Below are 16,933 nucleotides of genomic sequence, written 5' to 3' on the forward strand. Positions count from 1 at the left end.
AATAAAATCAATACTGGAGTTCATCTGTTAGTTATGATACCTACTGGCCACAACATGAATGCTTTTTAAATAAAACTATAGCTCAGAATCTGCACCAGAACAACTTGTACATAAATATATGCCGAATCCCACTGTAAGCCTCCAAGTTGGTGGCTTTATTTCAAATTCCGAAATGTCAAAATTAAGAGGCCCTGGCATATCACTAATTATCATCAGTCCTCAATAAAGTAGTAAGAAATAACTCTACTCCCTATTTTTAGCTTAACTGTAAAATATACATATCCTGTCTTGAATAACACACAGGCACGCTCAACCAAACCAATGAAGAAACTAAATCTTAATTTCAACCAATAGCTTGAATTTCTTCTTCTACCATAAATACTGATTAGTGGAGCAAAACTAGCAATATTTGAAGTCCAGTGCTAATTTGCCCTGCCCTCCCTCTGGCGGAGGTGTTTAACCAACAGTGAAACGAAAGAAAAGCCGTCCTGAAGCTAACCCACGAGCACCCGGCCAAAGTGTTCTCGTCGCTCGTCTCCAGCATCCACCCTGGCCAAGTGGTTCCCTCTGTCCGATGTATCTACCTCCCCATCCCACTTTTCCCCACTGCACCATATCCTCCAATAGGTTTACACTGATGTTCCCCCAGAGAGATGCACTCTCTACCTTAAACTCCCATCATATTCGGTCTGTAAGTCCCTCCTCTAGACTCCTCCTACTTCTCAATGCAGTGTCTGAGCGTCTTATTTCTCCCGCTAGAATGCAAGCTCTAGGAAGGCAAGACCAACCTCCCTACTTTTTAAGGTGCTACCAGAAAAGGCAGGCACTCAACAGAAAAAATGAATCATTACTAAGACAATAAAATTTTAAGTGAACTTATTATTTTAAACTAAATTTAATAAATTTTAAAACCAAATGGTTTATTTAAAATTATGTTTAAAGAACCACTGAGAACCCAAGAAAGAAACATCCATTCTCTTTGTAAGATGCAAGAATCTTTTTATTACTCAACTCATCCATCACAGATTACTTCAAACCTGAGCCAATCATGGCCATTTAAAAGGGCACGCTAATCACTAATCACTAGAGAAATGCAAATCAAAACTACAATGAGGTGTCACCTCACACCAGTCAGAACGGCCATCATCAAAACATCTACAAACAATACATGCTGGAGAGGGTGTGGGGAAAAGGGAAACCCTCTTGCACTGTTGGTGGGAATGTAAGTTGATACAGCCACTATGGAGAACAGTATGGAGGTTCCTTAAAAAACTAAAAATAGAACTACCGTATGACCCAGCAATCCCACCACTGGGCATATACCCTGAGAAAACCAAAATTCAAAAAGAGTCATGTACCACAATGTTCATTGCAGCTCTATTTACAATAGCCAGGACATGGAAGCAACCTTAAGTGTCCATCGACAGATGAATGGGTAAAGAAGATGTGGTACGTATACAAAATAGAATATTACTCAGCCATAAAAAGAAACAAAAATGAACTATCTGTAGTGAGGTGGATGGACCTAGAGTCTGTCATACAGAGTGAAGTCAGAAAGAGAAAAACAAATACCGTATGCTAACACATATGTATAATCTACAAAAAAAGATGGTTCTGATGAACCTAGGGGCAGGGCAGGAATAAAGACGCAGACATAGAGAATGGACTTGAGGACACGGGGAGGGGGAAGGGTAAGCTGGGACAAAGTGAGAGAGTGGCATGGACATATATACACTACCAAATGCAAAATAGATAGCTAGTGGGAAGCAGCCGCATAGCACAGGGAGATCAGCTCGGTGCTTTGTGACCACCTAGAGGGGTGGGAGAGAGATGCAAGAGGGAGGGGATATGGGGATATATGTATACGTATAGCTGATTCACTCTGTTATACAGCAGAAACTAACACAACATTGTAAAGCAATTATACTCCAATAAAGATGTTTAAAAAAAAAAAAAAAGGTCCAGGAAAGACTAAAATTCAATCCTGATTTTCCAAAAGAGCTCAAGGATCAGAGAAAACAAGTAACCTGTACAAGAATACACAGCTAGTGTCAAAGCTAGCATCGAGCCCCATTCTCCAGATGCCTCCTGCTACCTAAGATGATATCTTATAATGTCTGTGTCTTCGGTTCTTCCCTCCCATCAGCCTTGTTCTTCTCAGTCACCTCATTCTGATAAGATCTGTAGTTGTGTCCTATTGCTAGATAGCTGTTCCCAGTGTATAACAGCATTTTCTTGTACATAACTCTGCCATGTTTGTCCCTTTTATAAACATGAACTTGGTTACTTAGTACTTAATTGGGTTGTCGGGACTAAGTGGTTACTTATCCATTTATTATAATAAAAAGAGCCATTCAGACTTGAAAAAAAATAAAAAATAAATAAAAGGGCACGCTATAAATATGTAGCTACCACAGCACAACAGACTCAGCACACACAATATTTAATACACAGAGACCGAAGTTAATACTCACGTTTCAGAGCAATGATTAGAGAAGCCATTGGCCAAGACAGTTCATTTGGATGACTGACTAAATAAAAGGCTTGGAAGCTGTAGATAAATGGAACCCACACTAAATCTCCAAAAGCCAGCATGAATCCAAATCCATCATGGATAATGTCCATGGTTGTCAACAGTGCTTCCTATAAGGGTATGGAGGGGGAGAAATTTTTTTTAAACTTTGGGGGACAAAAGCTTCTATGTTTAAAGTATTCAAATAAAGTTCTAGTTTACAGTCAAATTTATAAAGGGCTAAGGGAAAGTACACTAACCAAAACCGTTTTAAAGTGGGAGTGGGGATCTGGTTCCCTTGGCACGTGTATCATTCTGTTCTTCTCCTGTCGCTCTACCCTCTCCCTCCACGATCCTGAAACAACAGAGCTGCCAACGCCCCTTGTGCCTCCATGCCTCTGCCTGGAACACCCCGCTCCAACTTCAGCTGAAGCCTCGCCCGTGCTGCTTTCCTCAACCCTCCCCCTAGACAAGGCACTTCTCAGATGCCACCACCCACCACCTGCTGAAGCCTGGAGCGACCACGTGACTGTCCTGTAAATAAGCGACTCTCGCCACTAGACTAGAAGATGGAAGGCTGGGAGCATGGGTTTCCACCTGCCACCCCTGCACCCAGCACACATGCACCAACCTAACTTCTGATAGCAATCTGGCTTTTCATGTAGCTTTTCCACACTAGCCGGCAACATGGGAAAATGCCTGCCTCGCTGCTCAGGGTAAATCAGGACCTGAACGCACTCTCGTGTGGATTTGGTCAGCGCAAGCCAGCAGCCAGATCCCCCTGGACCAGAAACCTGCAGGCCCGGCTCTGGAAGTGGAGACGGCCCTGCCCAAGGGCATCTCTAATCTGCCTCTGACACCAGTACTCCCCGCTGACTAGAAAAATTAGCAAGTATAAGTAAGCTCTGCTGAAGAATCAAACCAACACGGACCTACTGTATAGCACAGGGAACATCACCTATATGCAAAAAGATCCTAAAAAAGAATGAATATATGTATAGCTGAATCACTTTGCGGCACACCTGAAACTAACACAACATTGTAAATCAACTATACTCCAATAAAATTAAAATTTTTAAAAAATCAATATTCTAGGTTAAAGAAAAAGTGTGATAATCTCCAAAACGCATTTTTTTTTCCCAGAAAGCAAGCAAAAGGACCATGGAACAGAAAAATGGATGCAACAACTCCAGGCCCTTTGGTTCACCCTCTAGTGAAGAGCGCCTATTCTTACGCACACGGGAGCAGGTACAAGAGCAGACCAGTGATGACGACAGGGCACACGGGAGTGGGCAGTGAGCGAGGGACAAGGTATAAGCAGCTGGCGCCAGCAGGGGCAGAACCCTCAGCCCTACCCAGTTCCTGGGGCCTCGGGGGATTTGCCGGACAGCCAGCGGAGGCTCACAGGAAGGGTCGTTTATATTTAAGTTCGTATTCTCCACTTTCTGAGGTGTGGCACATCAACACGTAGAAGGATTCCTAGCACCCAATCTAATAAGAAAATTATTAAGCATCTACTAATTGCCCGAAAGTGTGCCAGATACTAAAGAAAATCGTAAGGTCAAGTCCTTTCTTCAAGAAGCCTACTATAATCTGGCTGAGATACTGATAACATATTTAAAAAAATAACTTCCCAACTTTAATCCACGACCCCTGGTGAAAAACTGCCTTAACAGTTTTGCCTTAAAATACAAACATTTTCTGTTAATTAACAGAAATCAATGTTTGTTTAAATCTCTAGAAAATGTGAATTTCTAAGTCACTTCAAAAGTGACTACCATGACACGACAGAAAACGAGAAGGAAGAATTACTCACCACCGAAAAGCTTCCGGACAGGAGGTTAAAAAAAAAAAATCTCCGAGGTGATAAAGCAACAGAGGAAATATGATCTGACTTGTCCAATGTAACCTACCAGCTTCTTAGGGACCCTTTATTACGTAATCAAAGAAAGACCTACAACTGGCAAGACTAAGTGCATTCACAAGAATTGGGTTTTTTTTTTTTTTTTAATTTGAATATGACCAAATAAGAGAGTTTTTAAAGAACACCTTAAAGGAGATGGACCTTCTCTCAAAATGTCAACAGACTGCCAAGAGAATTTATTTTGTAACGTTATGACATAGGGCTGCCACTTTCGTTTTTCAAACTGAAAGAAAACTCAACTTGGAATTTGGAGATGATGACAAAGATAACAGTAAATGATAAAACAGTTGTAAAACAGACCCAAGGAAGAAATTATTTTCAAGAGGAATACAGTTAGGTGAGACCGAGAGTAGCAAACATTAACCAGTCTTCAAGCAGCGGGAAAAAATGATGATGTATCAACGTATGAGAAAAGCCAAGTGTTAGGAGATTAGCTTTATTTAAACTGGTTTCCTCAATGTATCATGATTTCTGGTTTTATATCCATCTAATCAGAGCTACTCTTTTATTCTGAAACACCAACAATAAAACATCTCCCCCTTTATTTAAGAACTAGAAAGGGCAATCTGACAGTCCAAAGAACACTATCTTAACTCGATGATAATCTGTCCATCCATTTTCATCTGATAGAATCATTAAGAAATTAATGTTCATTAATTCATATAAATAAAGTTTTATTTATATGAATCGGTCACACCCACAAAGCCAAGATCCACAGATCTTAAATATTTAGCACCTGACAGAGCAGCTGACGTACACGGAAGTATCACCGAAGTTCTCGACACCTACCCTCTGTCAGTGCTCACTGTGTGTCAGCTCAATGCGTCACATGGATCCACAACTCATTTAATCCTCACAAGCCTTGCAGGCAGGTTATATTCTCCTCACTTTGTGTGGAAGAAGCTGAGGCTCAGAGGGGTCAGGTCAATCACCCACACTCAACGCCATCTGACTCCAAAGCTCTTAAAATTAATTACCTCATTCCAGAGAGCATCCACCACATACAAGAGCTGGAAACTGTTGACCAAAATCATTGCTAAGGATGGAACAGTGCGATGCTGTAGCTTCATCTCAGCCAAAAGCATCACCAGGTTAATGACCACCTGAAATAAAAGGGGCAGGTATAGTTTCTACAGAGAGAAAGGTGGTAACTTTCCAGCTGAGAAAGCTGCAGGCACCACCTTACCGAGAAGCCGCCATCAGTGATAAGACATATCGACCTCAGGAGTCCCTTGGTAAGATGCACTGAGATGGACACTTATTCTGTGGTGTTCTTGCCAAAGACGTATAACACTCCAATCGTGAGAAAACACTGGACTAACCCAAACTGAAGGACACTCTTACAAAATAACTGACCAGTATCTTCAAAAGCGTCAAGGTCATGAGAGACAAGGAAAGACTAGCAACTGTTACAGACTAGAGGAGACTAAGGCCAAATAACAAATAAATGCACTGTCGGACCCTGAAGAGGATTCTGGAACAGGAAAAGGCCAACAGCATGAAACATTGGTGAAACTCAAATAAGGTCTAGGGATTTAATTAATACTACTGTAACAATGTTAATTTGTGGGCGGTTTTTCTTTTTAATTGCTGTTTTTTATAACTATACTATGGTTCTGCCAGATGTTAATTAACATTGGGGAGAGTGGTATGAAGGAACTCTTTATTTTTGCAACTCGAACAAGTCTAAAATTAAGTCAAAATACATTTTTTTAAAGGGGAGGAAAATACATTTTTTCTTAATTCATACACTATTATTTTCCTACATAAACATAAACTGATATAATCAAAATAAAACAAACTCTTTTAATGTTTAATAACCTGTAACAGGGCATCTTATCCCTCTGGACTATATTTACAGCAAGAAAATATTTTAAGTAGACAGATTTATGCAATGCTGTGATTATTCCTAAAAACATACCACCCACAGCTTACTTTAACATTGTCTACAATCCTTTCCAAATGCAAGACTAATTTGTACTACTCAACTGAAATTTTAAAAAAAAGACATACCCATCCAATCAATCCGGGGCGCAACTCACAGAAGTATTTGAGATCAAAAGTACCAATGCGAGGATTTAACTCACGGCCAATGAAGAAATCATAGACAGCATTTCCTATGAAGGGAAAAGTCCTTATCCAAACAGTATTCCAAACCCAATTATGAGGCTTTAAAATTGCACTGCTGTCCACCCTCCAGGGTCACAATTCAATCACCTCCAGGAGCCTGGCAAACAGCCAGAGAGGAAAGGCATGGTGGTGAGAGCCAAGAGGGGCCGTGAGGACACAGGGGGCAGGGGATGCTGGCCCCATCTGGAAACATCCATGCTGCTATAGGCATGGGGCCTATGGGGCCAGATTCCCAGATTTTGAGGGAACCAGAGCTTTTTTAAATGTAGACTCACCATTTTAAAAATAAGCCACTTAATTTTTTTGAATGTTTAAGTACTTTAGGTTAGAATCAACCAATTTGTAATCTCTATTATTTGTTGGTTGTTTTTTTTTTTAAAGGATGTTTACTATTTTGGACAAAAAATATTTGTCCTAAATTGTTATACTACTAATGTTACTAAAATGCTGTAAGTTGTATAAATGTCTTACTGTCATCAAGTGGCTAAAAAAGGAAGAAGAAACAAATAGGAGAACACAAGGGGAAAACATCAGATTTTCTTCCTTTTATTTTTCTCTAAATCTTGTCACCTTTTCTTTTTTTTTCCTATTTCTCTTCATCTCTCATAAACTGAAGCGAGAAGAGAATTCTATGAAAGCCTAGAAACAGATGCTGAGGGGCCAGTGGGGTGAGGGTGTGGAGAGGCATTTGTGGGAGGCGTTTGTGGGACCCACGTTCTAACACTGCTCACCAGAGCTGGCCGGCGACAGTTCATCCCGGGGCGCTTTCAAAGCCCTGGCGTAGAGATAAACACTCAAGACCACAGAAAAAACGGTGGCTGCAAGTGCACACTGAAGGAAATGACTGTACACATAATAAAGCTCTACATCCCAGAAGAAAGATGCTCCGACGAGTACAGATGTCAGGATAAAAGCGTAGAATCCTTAAAAAAAAAAAAGGGGCGGGGAGGAGGGCAAAAAATTAATGTTAACCCAGGGTTCACATTGGATTTACACCGTTATAAAATAATACAACATTATTGTGTAAAATCTTAGTTTCATTATTCAGGCTACACACACACAAATATATGAACGAGCAGTGCCCCTGAGGTTAGCAGTCTTCAATACAGATGCTGTATCTCGCACACAATTTGTGAAATATTCTCATACTTAAGTTATTATTTTTCATTGTGAACAGTCATCTGCTTTTAATGAAGAGAGCTGAAAAGAAGTGCACAGAAATTCACTATTAAAAAGCTGAAAAGAACCTCAAAATTCACATAATCCAAACCCCTGAGGTGAAAGTCAAATGGCTAATTATTGACAGAGCTGGGCCAAACACACATTTTAAAGCCTTTAGGGCAATGTTGGTGGTTATAAGTTATAAATATTTTTACCCGAAATAACTTATCAATAAGGGTTTCAAAGGATCCTGGTCGTACTCTACCTCCCAAACAAAGACCTCAAGACCCTGCCCTCAAAGAAGAGGCCACAACCCAAATGTTCCCCAGGGCCAGGCGGGAGACTGAGGGGACCAGCCGAGTGGGGACGTCAGGGAGGGACTGCCAGGCCCACAGATGTTCATTCCAAAGTCAAAAGCACCCACGAGGCCCCGCAGGAGGAACTCCTGTTCCGAGCTAGCCCTGCTATGGCTCAACAGACAGAAGCTGAGTGTACTGGCTGCTTTTTCTTTGGACCCAAGAAACAGTGTTCCTTTCAGGAGCTGAGTGCCTGCAAAAACTGTTCTCTGAGTAAGCAGTCAAATCACATTTGGATAAAAACAGTCTAACACAGAAGAGACACAGGTGTTACTTCTGTAAGAATTCTAAAACCAAAGCTTTTGTAAAGTCAGATGGCCATCTCTAATTTATTATTCAAGTCCACATTTTCCACAGTGTCAGGTTTACTCCAAAGAGTAACTTTTAACTTTTTAAACTTTCTCTAACTTTGTAAAGCATTCATTTAATGCTCATAAAATTTATGAATATTAAAGGAAAAGAATGGTAGATGAAGCAGTTTCTTGCTCTCTAGCCTACGTGGATTAAATTATTCAAAATGTCTTAGGACTCTCCTTAGTTGATGATGGTAAAATCTCGTAATACTACAACCAGAGTAACGAGGAAATTTTCAAAGGAAGGATCAAGCAACTAGTTCAGCCACTGCCTGCTTGCTCCGACAGCTCTGAGCCCAGTACCGAGTGAGCCACGCCCTCAGAGGGAAGCAAAAACAGAAAAGGAGAGCACTTAGACGAGAAGTAAGTGGGTACCTAGAGAGAAGCCCGCAAAACACGAACAGCGACAGACCTGATGGCCCAAAGGGAACACCCCACCCCTCCCCAGACTTGGCTTCACTGAGGCCGCAAGGCGCAGGAGAGGGTGTGTTGGAGATTCTAAACCTGGTTCCAGCAGCAAGGAATCTGGTAAAAGTAAACAAAGTATCTGACAGTAGCAGCAAGTCAGTGCTAAGCATCTACCAGGGGTCAGGCGCGGAGCTAGGTTCAACGCCTTACCCACTTGGCACAAGAGGCAGTCATCTAAAATACCTCTGGCTTCCCTTTTAGAGCCCAGTCGAGTGATTTCAGATACAGTGGATGCTAGATGAGTCACTGAAAAAAGTATCCACAGTTCGAAAGGTGAGAAGTGATAGGATTAAAACAGGCCAAGAATTAAAATTTACAATATAATTCCCAAGAAAAGGAAAACAGTCTACCCAATCTAGTTAAAATGGAAAATCATTTAAGGATAACTACACTATACACGTATTTCTTAAAAGCAGGTTAACTGTACTTTATCAAAGTCTTCACGTGCCAAAGGTGGACTGTTCCTCTTACTCAGCACAAACTCCTACCCCAGGAGGTGCCCACGTCAGGAGGGACAATGCCCACTTCTTGAGACGCTCATCGAGACTTCCACTCCATCCACTCAGGGCTCCTACCAACAAGCGCCTCCTACAGGCCAGTCCCTTTGCTGGCACCACAAAGGGTACCACAATGAACACAGCCAAGTCCCTGCCCACAAGCCACCTTCTAGTGGGGAGACCCCAGTGAAGAGACAAGTACACTGATGTCAGGAAGACCTGTCACAGAGGAAAATAAAGCAGGTAAAGGAAAGAAAGGGATCTGAGGGCTCCTCTGAGCAGAGACACGTCAGGGATGAAGCAGCCAACACTTTGGGGGAAAGTTTTCCAGGCAAAAGCACTGAGAATGTAGCCTAGAGACGGCCCGGAGGCCAGTGGCTGGAGCAAAAGAGCAAGAGCTCCGGAGGGCAGGAGTGGCCAGGAAGCCCACATCAGTGCAGAACTTCTTAGGCCATGGGGATGACTCAGGATGATAAGATACACAGTCAAAATTGCTTCAATGAGCGATAAATGCTATTAAGAAAATAAAACTGGAGAGTGGAAAACAGTGACTGAGTGGCTTGTTACTTAACATGGCATAATTCTGACATATCGACTGCAGGTGCGAGCAGTTTACTTGCATGCTCTTCTGACTATTGAGAGAAATTTACCATTTCGTCCTCTGGCATAATCAGCTTTGACAGTTTAAAGAGTACAGCACCCAAAAGTCTGAGCTATCAAGTCATCAATTTGAGTCTTGAAAAAAAAAAAAAAAAAAAAATCACCATTTAATCTGTACTTGAGTCTTCTTCCATCAGTAAGAGGTGTTCCTTCTACAACCTTAAAAGAAAAGGTTTTTTTTTTTTAATTTAAAATTTTAAAAGCACAACACTTTACCATGATATACATGTCTTGTAAAATCACCTAAATTCCAACATGCCCAAGAAGGAGGATCATCTTTTAGTAGGAAACTTTAGTAACAAGTCTCAAAAATCTTCATGGCACACCCTTAGGTAAAGTAATTCCACCTTCAGGAATTTATCTCAAATACAAATCTAGTAATGACTTCTCCGTGTACTGAGACTATTGCAATAGCCACTCTCCCCCAATGATCCCATGTCCCACCACAAGACTAGATGTGTTTTCAAAAACCTGTACATCTAGTCGATCTCTAGCTCAAAACTCTTCAATGACTCCCCACTGCTTACAAAGCAGAATACAACTCCACTATCTCACGTTGGTGTCATCCTTTCAATCGGGTTCAACCCCACTTACCCAATCCCAAGGCCCATGTGCTATTTGATGATACAGACTCATATACTTACTTGCTCTGCTATTTATACATATACGCTCACTTAGTTATTCAATCATTTCATGTGATTCTTTTATCTCCAATAAGAGACCGAGAGCATGTCCACTGGACCATTTCATCTCTTCATTTGGATCACCCACAGCATCCCCATAAAAAAGGTACTCAAGAAACACACTACTTGAACAGGATAAGTTAAGAGAAAAAGTCCACCTGCCCAACGGCAGCTACATTTTACTCCCCAAAATAACTATTCAGAAATAGTGCAATTCATTATAAATTGTAAAATACTAATATGGTATCACTTGTCTTGAGCCAAACTACTTTACCCTTTCATTAGCTATGAAAGGGAACCCAGGAGAAATGTAGTATCTGTCTGAGATTATAGGATTAGCAAAACCCCACAGGCTAATTTCAAATGATCCTTATCTATTAAAGGTATCTAGCAACTACTGCCTTGGGTTTTAGTCTGTGGGAAAAAAAATAGATATATAGCTATCTATATATATAGATATAGATACAGACATATATTTTTTAACCATCAAAACTGCTTTTCTCAATAAATATTATCTAGTTTGAACTAGCTTTACCTGAGTTTATCTGAATTTGTGATTTTTTACTTTAGAGCCTTATCACAAAAATACCTGAAGGTTCACATCACAAGAATCCTCGCTAGAGCCAATGTTATGGTGAGGTTCCAAAGTATTTCAAGTCTGCAGCTCTATCCTCCTATCACTGGCATTTGCCACTCCTAATAAAACTGATCCTTTGGTTTACAGACAGTTGGCAAACTTGCAAAGCTCTAAGAACAAGATCGTTAAATGAATTATTTATTGATTAGGGAATCTCATGTTCTTTTAAATATATCCAAGTAGAGTATTCTAATGAAAGAAGAAAAAACTACACTTAGCAATGAGGACAAGTTTTAAAGACACTGCATGAGTCTGAAAAGAACATTCAATGGTCCAGACAACAGATTTCTGAAAGAGATGAAAATCAGAAACTCATCATATTAAAAAAAAAAAAGAAAAAGTAAAAGATACGGACTAAAGTCCATTGAGCTCAGTAGCTTACCAACTGGTAATTTAAAATTCTGCATCTGAAATGACATACAGTGAGAGGGAATTTTTTTTTCCCAGCCACCTCTACCATTAGTCAGGCTATTTTGAAAAATGGCTTATTCTTCTCTATTTGGTTTGGAAAGATACACAAGAACCCTCAATCAGATTCTTTTAAGTTTCGCTTAATAAGTATGTGTTACAGAATACGAGAGTAAACGCTTAACAAACTAAAACTAAGTAAGTCTGGGTAGTTATGACCAAGGACAGCTTTTAACCTTAAAACTACTATAAATGTCTTTATATAAACATGGGAACGAGGGGAAGAAAATCTCATAATACCATACGCCCCACCAACAAACCCTTACCTTCCCAATCGGCAGTAAGTAGAACAGAGCCTGAAGGAAAAACCAGAGGAGGTAGGCCCCAAATACCCTGGCTTCCCATAAATCATACAAAGCTGGCAGAGGAGGCGGGAAATTCAGAAGACTGGGCTCTTCCTGTTTACACATCAACAGCAACAGGAAGAGGAAAGCAGGCAGGCCAAGCATGATGAGAAAAACACCTGCAAATAATCAGTGAACATTCAAGGCTCTAATTTCAATCCAGGTTATTTTATTTTATTTTTTTCAAAAATCACTTGAATTTCTAAGGTCGAAACTCAAGTCTGGCTAGCTGTTTGAAACCAATTTTTAATGCATCATTAGAAAGTCTTAACTCTACCTGTCACATCCTGTGGGAAAGCAACCACAGGCATGAAGGTAGTAAAACAGCAAATGCCCAGCACTGAAGAGCTAAATTCCACCTCAGAAACCAAGCTCTAAAACATTTAAAATCCAACCACTATGGGAGCAAACATGTTGAAACTCCAGCAAACTGAAGATTGGAACATCTAAAAACTTGAAGATTGGAACATCTAAAAACTATCGGTCTGATCTTTAAAGAACAAAAAACTTTGTACCCCCAAGTTTCCAACAATCAAAATAGTATCGCGTTCACGTTACATGTGTGCAGACTTTTAAGCGATGCTGGACACCATCTTTAACAGATTCAGTTAGCCAAGGGTTATAAATTACAAAATACAAAGCAGTTAAGCCATGCAGGATTTTGAACCATTTAACCAAGAAGTACTTTCTTTTACTAAGTCACAAGACCTCACCAGCTCCACCCACTTAATAACGCCAAGCCTCTGAATGCTTCAGATCTTTGACCCTCAAGAGCAACCTGTCTAACAGGTAGTGTAGACACCATGAACCCACTGGATGCATGCAGCTTATTCCCAGTGCTACTGCCAAGCCAGGCCCTGTCGCTGAGATCTGATTATTAGCAGATTTCCCAGTCACGAATAGCTCACCGTCCTTCCTATATACAACAGTCATACCAACCTTCCTTTCATCACTTCTTTGCACTTCTTTGCTCAAAACCTATTAAAAGATTGCTAAAGGGCTTCCCTGGTGGCGCAGTGGTTGAGAGTCCGCCTGCCGATGCAGGGGACACGGGTTCGTGCCCCGGTCCGGGAAGATCCCACATCCCGCGGAGCGGCTGGGCCCGTGAGCCATGGCCGCTGAGCCTGTGCGTCCGGAGCCTGTGCTCCGCGACGGGAGAGACCACAGCAGTGAGAGGCCCGCGTACCGAAAAAAAAAAAAAAAAAAAAGATCGCTAAAAGTTTTAAATATAGCCACAATGGCACCCTTTCTACTCCATGATAACCCTCCAAAATGCTCCTACTCGGGCCTTTGCACCTGCTGTCCCTTCTGACTGGAAACTCTTCCCTAGGCTCCCACCTGGCTCACTACCTGGCCGCCTTCAGATTTCTTCAGAGAAAGCCCTTTCCTGCTCACTTTATCGCAACCAGCGTTTGCCCACCCTGCCTGCCCTCCCTAGGCTGGTTCTGATGCCTACCAGGTACTCCTCCAAATTCTAAGTCCTTCTGCTGTGTGGCTGTCACTTCAAAGGTTCTCAACGACGTAGGTCCTTTTGTAACAAGTTTTTCTTCCTTTGAATCTATTTCTTTTAATTTGACCTCTTCTCTTCGTGGATGAAGGCGATACTGTGTAGGTATATAACTACTCTCTTGTGACAAAGGGAATTTTTCCTATTTAAAAAATAAAAAGTATTAAATAGCTGTAGTCAGTAAGTATCACTAATGCTGCCACATGAAGTAATTCAGCATCTCAGTACAGCCATATACACTAATAAGAATAAATCTGTTAAATTACACTCAGTCTTAATTTAAGAACAGAATCTTAGAAAAGATTCTAAGAAAAATGATGGCTTTCAATGTGCTTCTTCAGAGAAAGTCACTTTAACAAGGAAAAAAATTACCTGAGAGGAAAATGAACCCCTTTGTACCTGCGTGTTTTTGTGAGGTATGTCATTCCTCTCTATGTGCTCAGGCTCCCCGTTATATCTGTTGATGCTATTTCCAAATGGCTTCTAAATTGAAGAATATAAAACATTTTAACCGTAAGAATGATAACTTAGTAAAAAGGTACATGATAGTAAAAGTTCAGTATTGTGAAACCAAGCAATAAAACCAACCAAAGATTTTCACAGTCGTAATGCTGAAGAATTTCAGCCCACTTTTTAAAAAAATGAAATGGAATAAAATTGATTAGAATTTCCCAATCTTCAAAAGATTGGCTCTTACAGTAGAGGTTTCCACATAAGATCTTCCATCTTTTAAACAAAATTAGACTAAATCTTATAATTTCACTGTTCGATAACAGATGCTCTAATAATATTCACTATGAGAGGTAGATACAGTAAAACTTGGTAAATCAGCTCATTAACTGGTTAAAAAAAAAGAGGAAAAGACATTCACGGCCCCCAAACAGCTAATAACAGGAAATTAAGAAATAGTGGCTACTTATGGAGTATTACTAGTAACCTACAAACTGCCTACTTTCTGAATTTCATCTGCCTTATTTCTATTTAACCTTACATTTTCTCTCCCTAATGTCTCCTTTCTCAATTCAGTCTCTTTCCTTGAATGTCATTCTCTTCAAGCAGTGGAGGGAATTTCTTACTGACTGTACAGAGGAAGGACTTTCACTTACAAAACATTTTCCAGGCAATGTATGGCTGAAATAGGTGACTTTGCTCTTTTAAAGTCACTGACAGATTAATTAAAAAGACAAATATATCTTTTGGGAGGCCAGCTGTCAAAAGACGGCATTAATATAGTATCAAGTTCTAGTTCAAATCAAGGTCTAACTGAGCAGTGACAGCATTCAACATATACTTAAGTTTACCAAAGTACCAACGAGCCACTTAGCAGCAAACGGACCCACCTAAAAGCTACACTCTCGGTTTTTCAAAGGTCCAACGTGTAATCCACAGCAACCACAAATGTAATCCTGTAACATAGCTAGTCAGCTGACCCTGAACTGTACTGACTGCAAATTGACGGGGTATTCCCACAGTGAGGCAAGGTACTGCAAAGATCACAATTAGGAGTACAAAAGAATAAGGATGATGTGATGTCAAAGCTACATGCAGGGCTTCCCTGGTGGCGCAGTGGTTGAGAGTCCGCCTGCCGATGCAGGGGACACGGGTTCGTGCCCCGGTCCGGGAAGGTCCCACGTGCCGCGGAGCGGCTGGGCCCGTGAGCCATGGCCGCTGAGCCTGCGCGTCCGGAGCCTATACTCCGCAACGGGAGAGGCCACAACAGTGAGAGGCCCGCGTACAGCAAAAAAAAAAAAAAAAGTGATGCAGGAAAATACAACACAGAAGGTTATGCCCAACATCTTAAAATTTAAAAATCTGACTACAAAACACTATGTAACAATCCAGTTTTTTAAGGTTATCAAAAATCTGTGTGCATTTTATCCAGAAAAGAGGTAACATTAAGTGAACAGAATAAACAACGACCTTTCTTCAATTCTGTTTATTTATAATTTCAATTTGGTCTACTATCTAAAATGTTCATTGTGCAAGGTCCTCCAGGCTCTGCACACCCTACCTAATATTTCCAACCTTGAACTCTGAAAGTAAATTCCATTAAAAGTATCATCTCTGAATAGGGAAAGCAATCAAGTACAATGATACTAAGACAGCAAGAATATGTTTTTATAAGATACAGTTATGTCTCATTATTTTCTACATGAACTTTTATTCACTATAAAAACTATTCAGTTCAATCTACAATCTACATCTATTTCAAATTTAAACACTGCTTTTTTTTAAAAAAAAACACAATATTAAATTGCACTCATAACTTAAAAATGTTCTTTTTCGTGGTATTTAAAAGCATTATACCTTCTATTCTTCCAAACATTCATTTTTTAATGTAATCTTTAATATTATTAACTGCAAATCACTTGAGTACACATAAAGGGGAAGACATGATTTGGGCAGATTAAACACTGTTGTAAGGTTGGAGATCTCCCAAACACACGTACCAATACCAGTGGAGTCAGTTTAACTTCCAATATTTCCTTCCTTGCTTCCTTCTTTGCTTCCTTAATGTCAGCCTGGTGAGAAGCTGAGATGGATGGGCGGGAACCTTTTGGGGGCCGGCCAGGGGATCGGGAGCGCGACCTGGAGCGGCTCCCTCTGCGTCTGGAGGGAGAACTGGAAGTTGAGCCACTTTTCCTTTGCCTGAAGGAGGTTAAAGGCTAGAGGGAGGAGAAAAGGCAGAGCCTCACCATAAGTCTTAACACACGCAGACCCACACTGCCAGAGGGCAGCAATGGCAGTGACTGCGCCAGTGACTCTAAAACCACCCTGGGAACTCATGGGATCTGAGCATCCATCAGATGAGGCCAATAACAGCTTCAGCTATAATGACCCGTCTCTCCTGAGACCAAAGCAGACTTTCCACCCCTAACTCTTCTTTGAAGGTATTGCCAGGAAATGAATGTTCTAAACCAAGCAGCTGTACATTTTCCTAATAACATATATAAGAGACACAAATAACATTGATTAAAACTGAGATGATAGGACAAAAAAAAAAATTAGCACACAAACAATAACAAGAAAATTCGTCTCAGTTTCACTCTGAATAAAACACGGTCAGATCTTGAAAACGCGTCCAAGACTGGGTTACTTAGCAATGTTTTACCCTGCCCTCACCTACTCCTAATATTTCCAGGAACCTAGACCTGAGGAAGGCAAACTACCCCCCTGCCCAAATCCCTCCCACCCAGTTTGGGTGGCACAGGAGCGAAGAATGGCTTGACAGT

General features: G+C 40.8%; 1 protein-coding gene across 2 annotated transcripts in view; it reads right to left on the reverse strand.

The window, feature by feature from the left end:
* LBR (lamin B receptor) overlaps nucleotides 1–16,933 on the reverse strand; it is a 34,695-nt gene that overhangs the window by 3,301 nt on the left and 14,461 nt on the right. For both annotated transcript variants that reach the window (XM_029228564.1, XM_029228563.1), the window contains exons 3-11: nucleotides 16,151–16,366; nucleotides 14,100–14,183; nucleotides 13,650–13,842; nucleotides 12,116–12,312; nucleotides 10,166–10,220; nucleotides 7,298–7,489; nucleotides 6,450–6,553; nucleotides 5,414–5,539; nucleotides 2,475–2,643 (exon numbers count right to left, since the gene is read on the reverse strand). In XM_029228564.1, the coding sequence (XP_029084397.1) occupies nucleotides 2,475–2,643; nucleotides 5,414–5,539; nucleotides 6,450–6,553; nucleotides 7,298–7,489; nucleotides 10,166–10,220; nucleotides 12,116–12,312; nucleotides 13,650–13,842; nucleotides 14,100–14,183; nucleotides 16,151–16,366 (1,336 nt within the window). The remainder of the gene's footprint in view (nucleotides 1–2,474; nucleotides 2,644–5,413; nucleotides 5,540–6,449; nucleotides 6,554–7,297; nucleotides 7,490–10,165; nucleotides 10,221–12,115; nucleotides 12,313–13,649; nucleotides 13,843–14,099; nucleotides 14,184–16,150; nucleotides 16,367–16,933) is intronic.

The sequence above is a fragment of the Monodon monoceros genome, unplaced genomic scaffold (assembly GCF_005190385.1).
Source record: "Monodon monoceros isolate NGI ecotype Baffin Bay Population unplaced genomic scaffold, NGI_Narwhal_1 Super_Scaffold_18, whole genome shotgun sequence".
Taxonomy (NCBI): Eukaryota; Metazoa; Chordata; class Mammalia; order Artiodactyla; family Monodontidae; genus Monodon; species Monodon monoceros.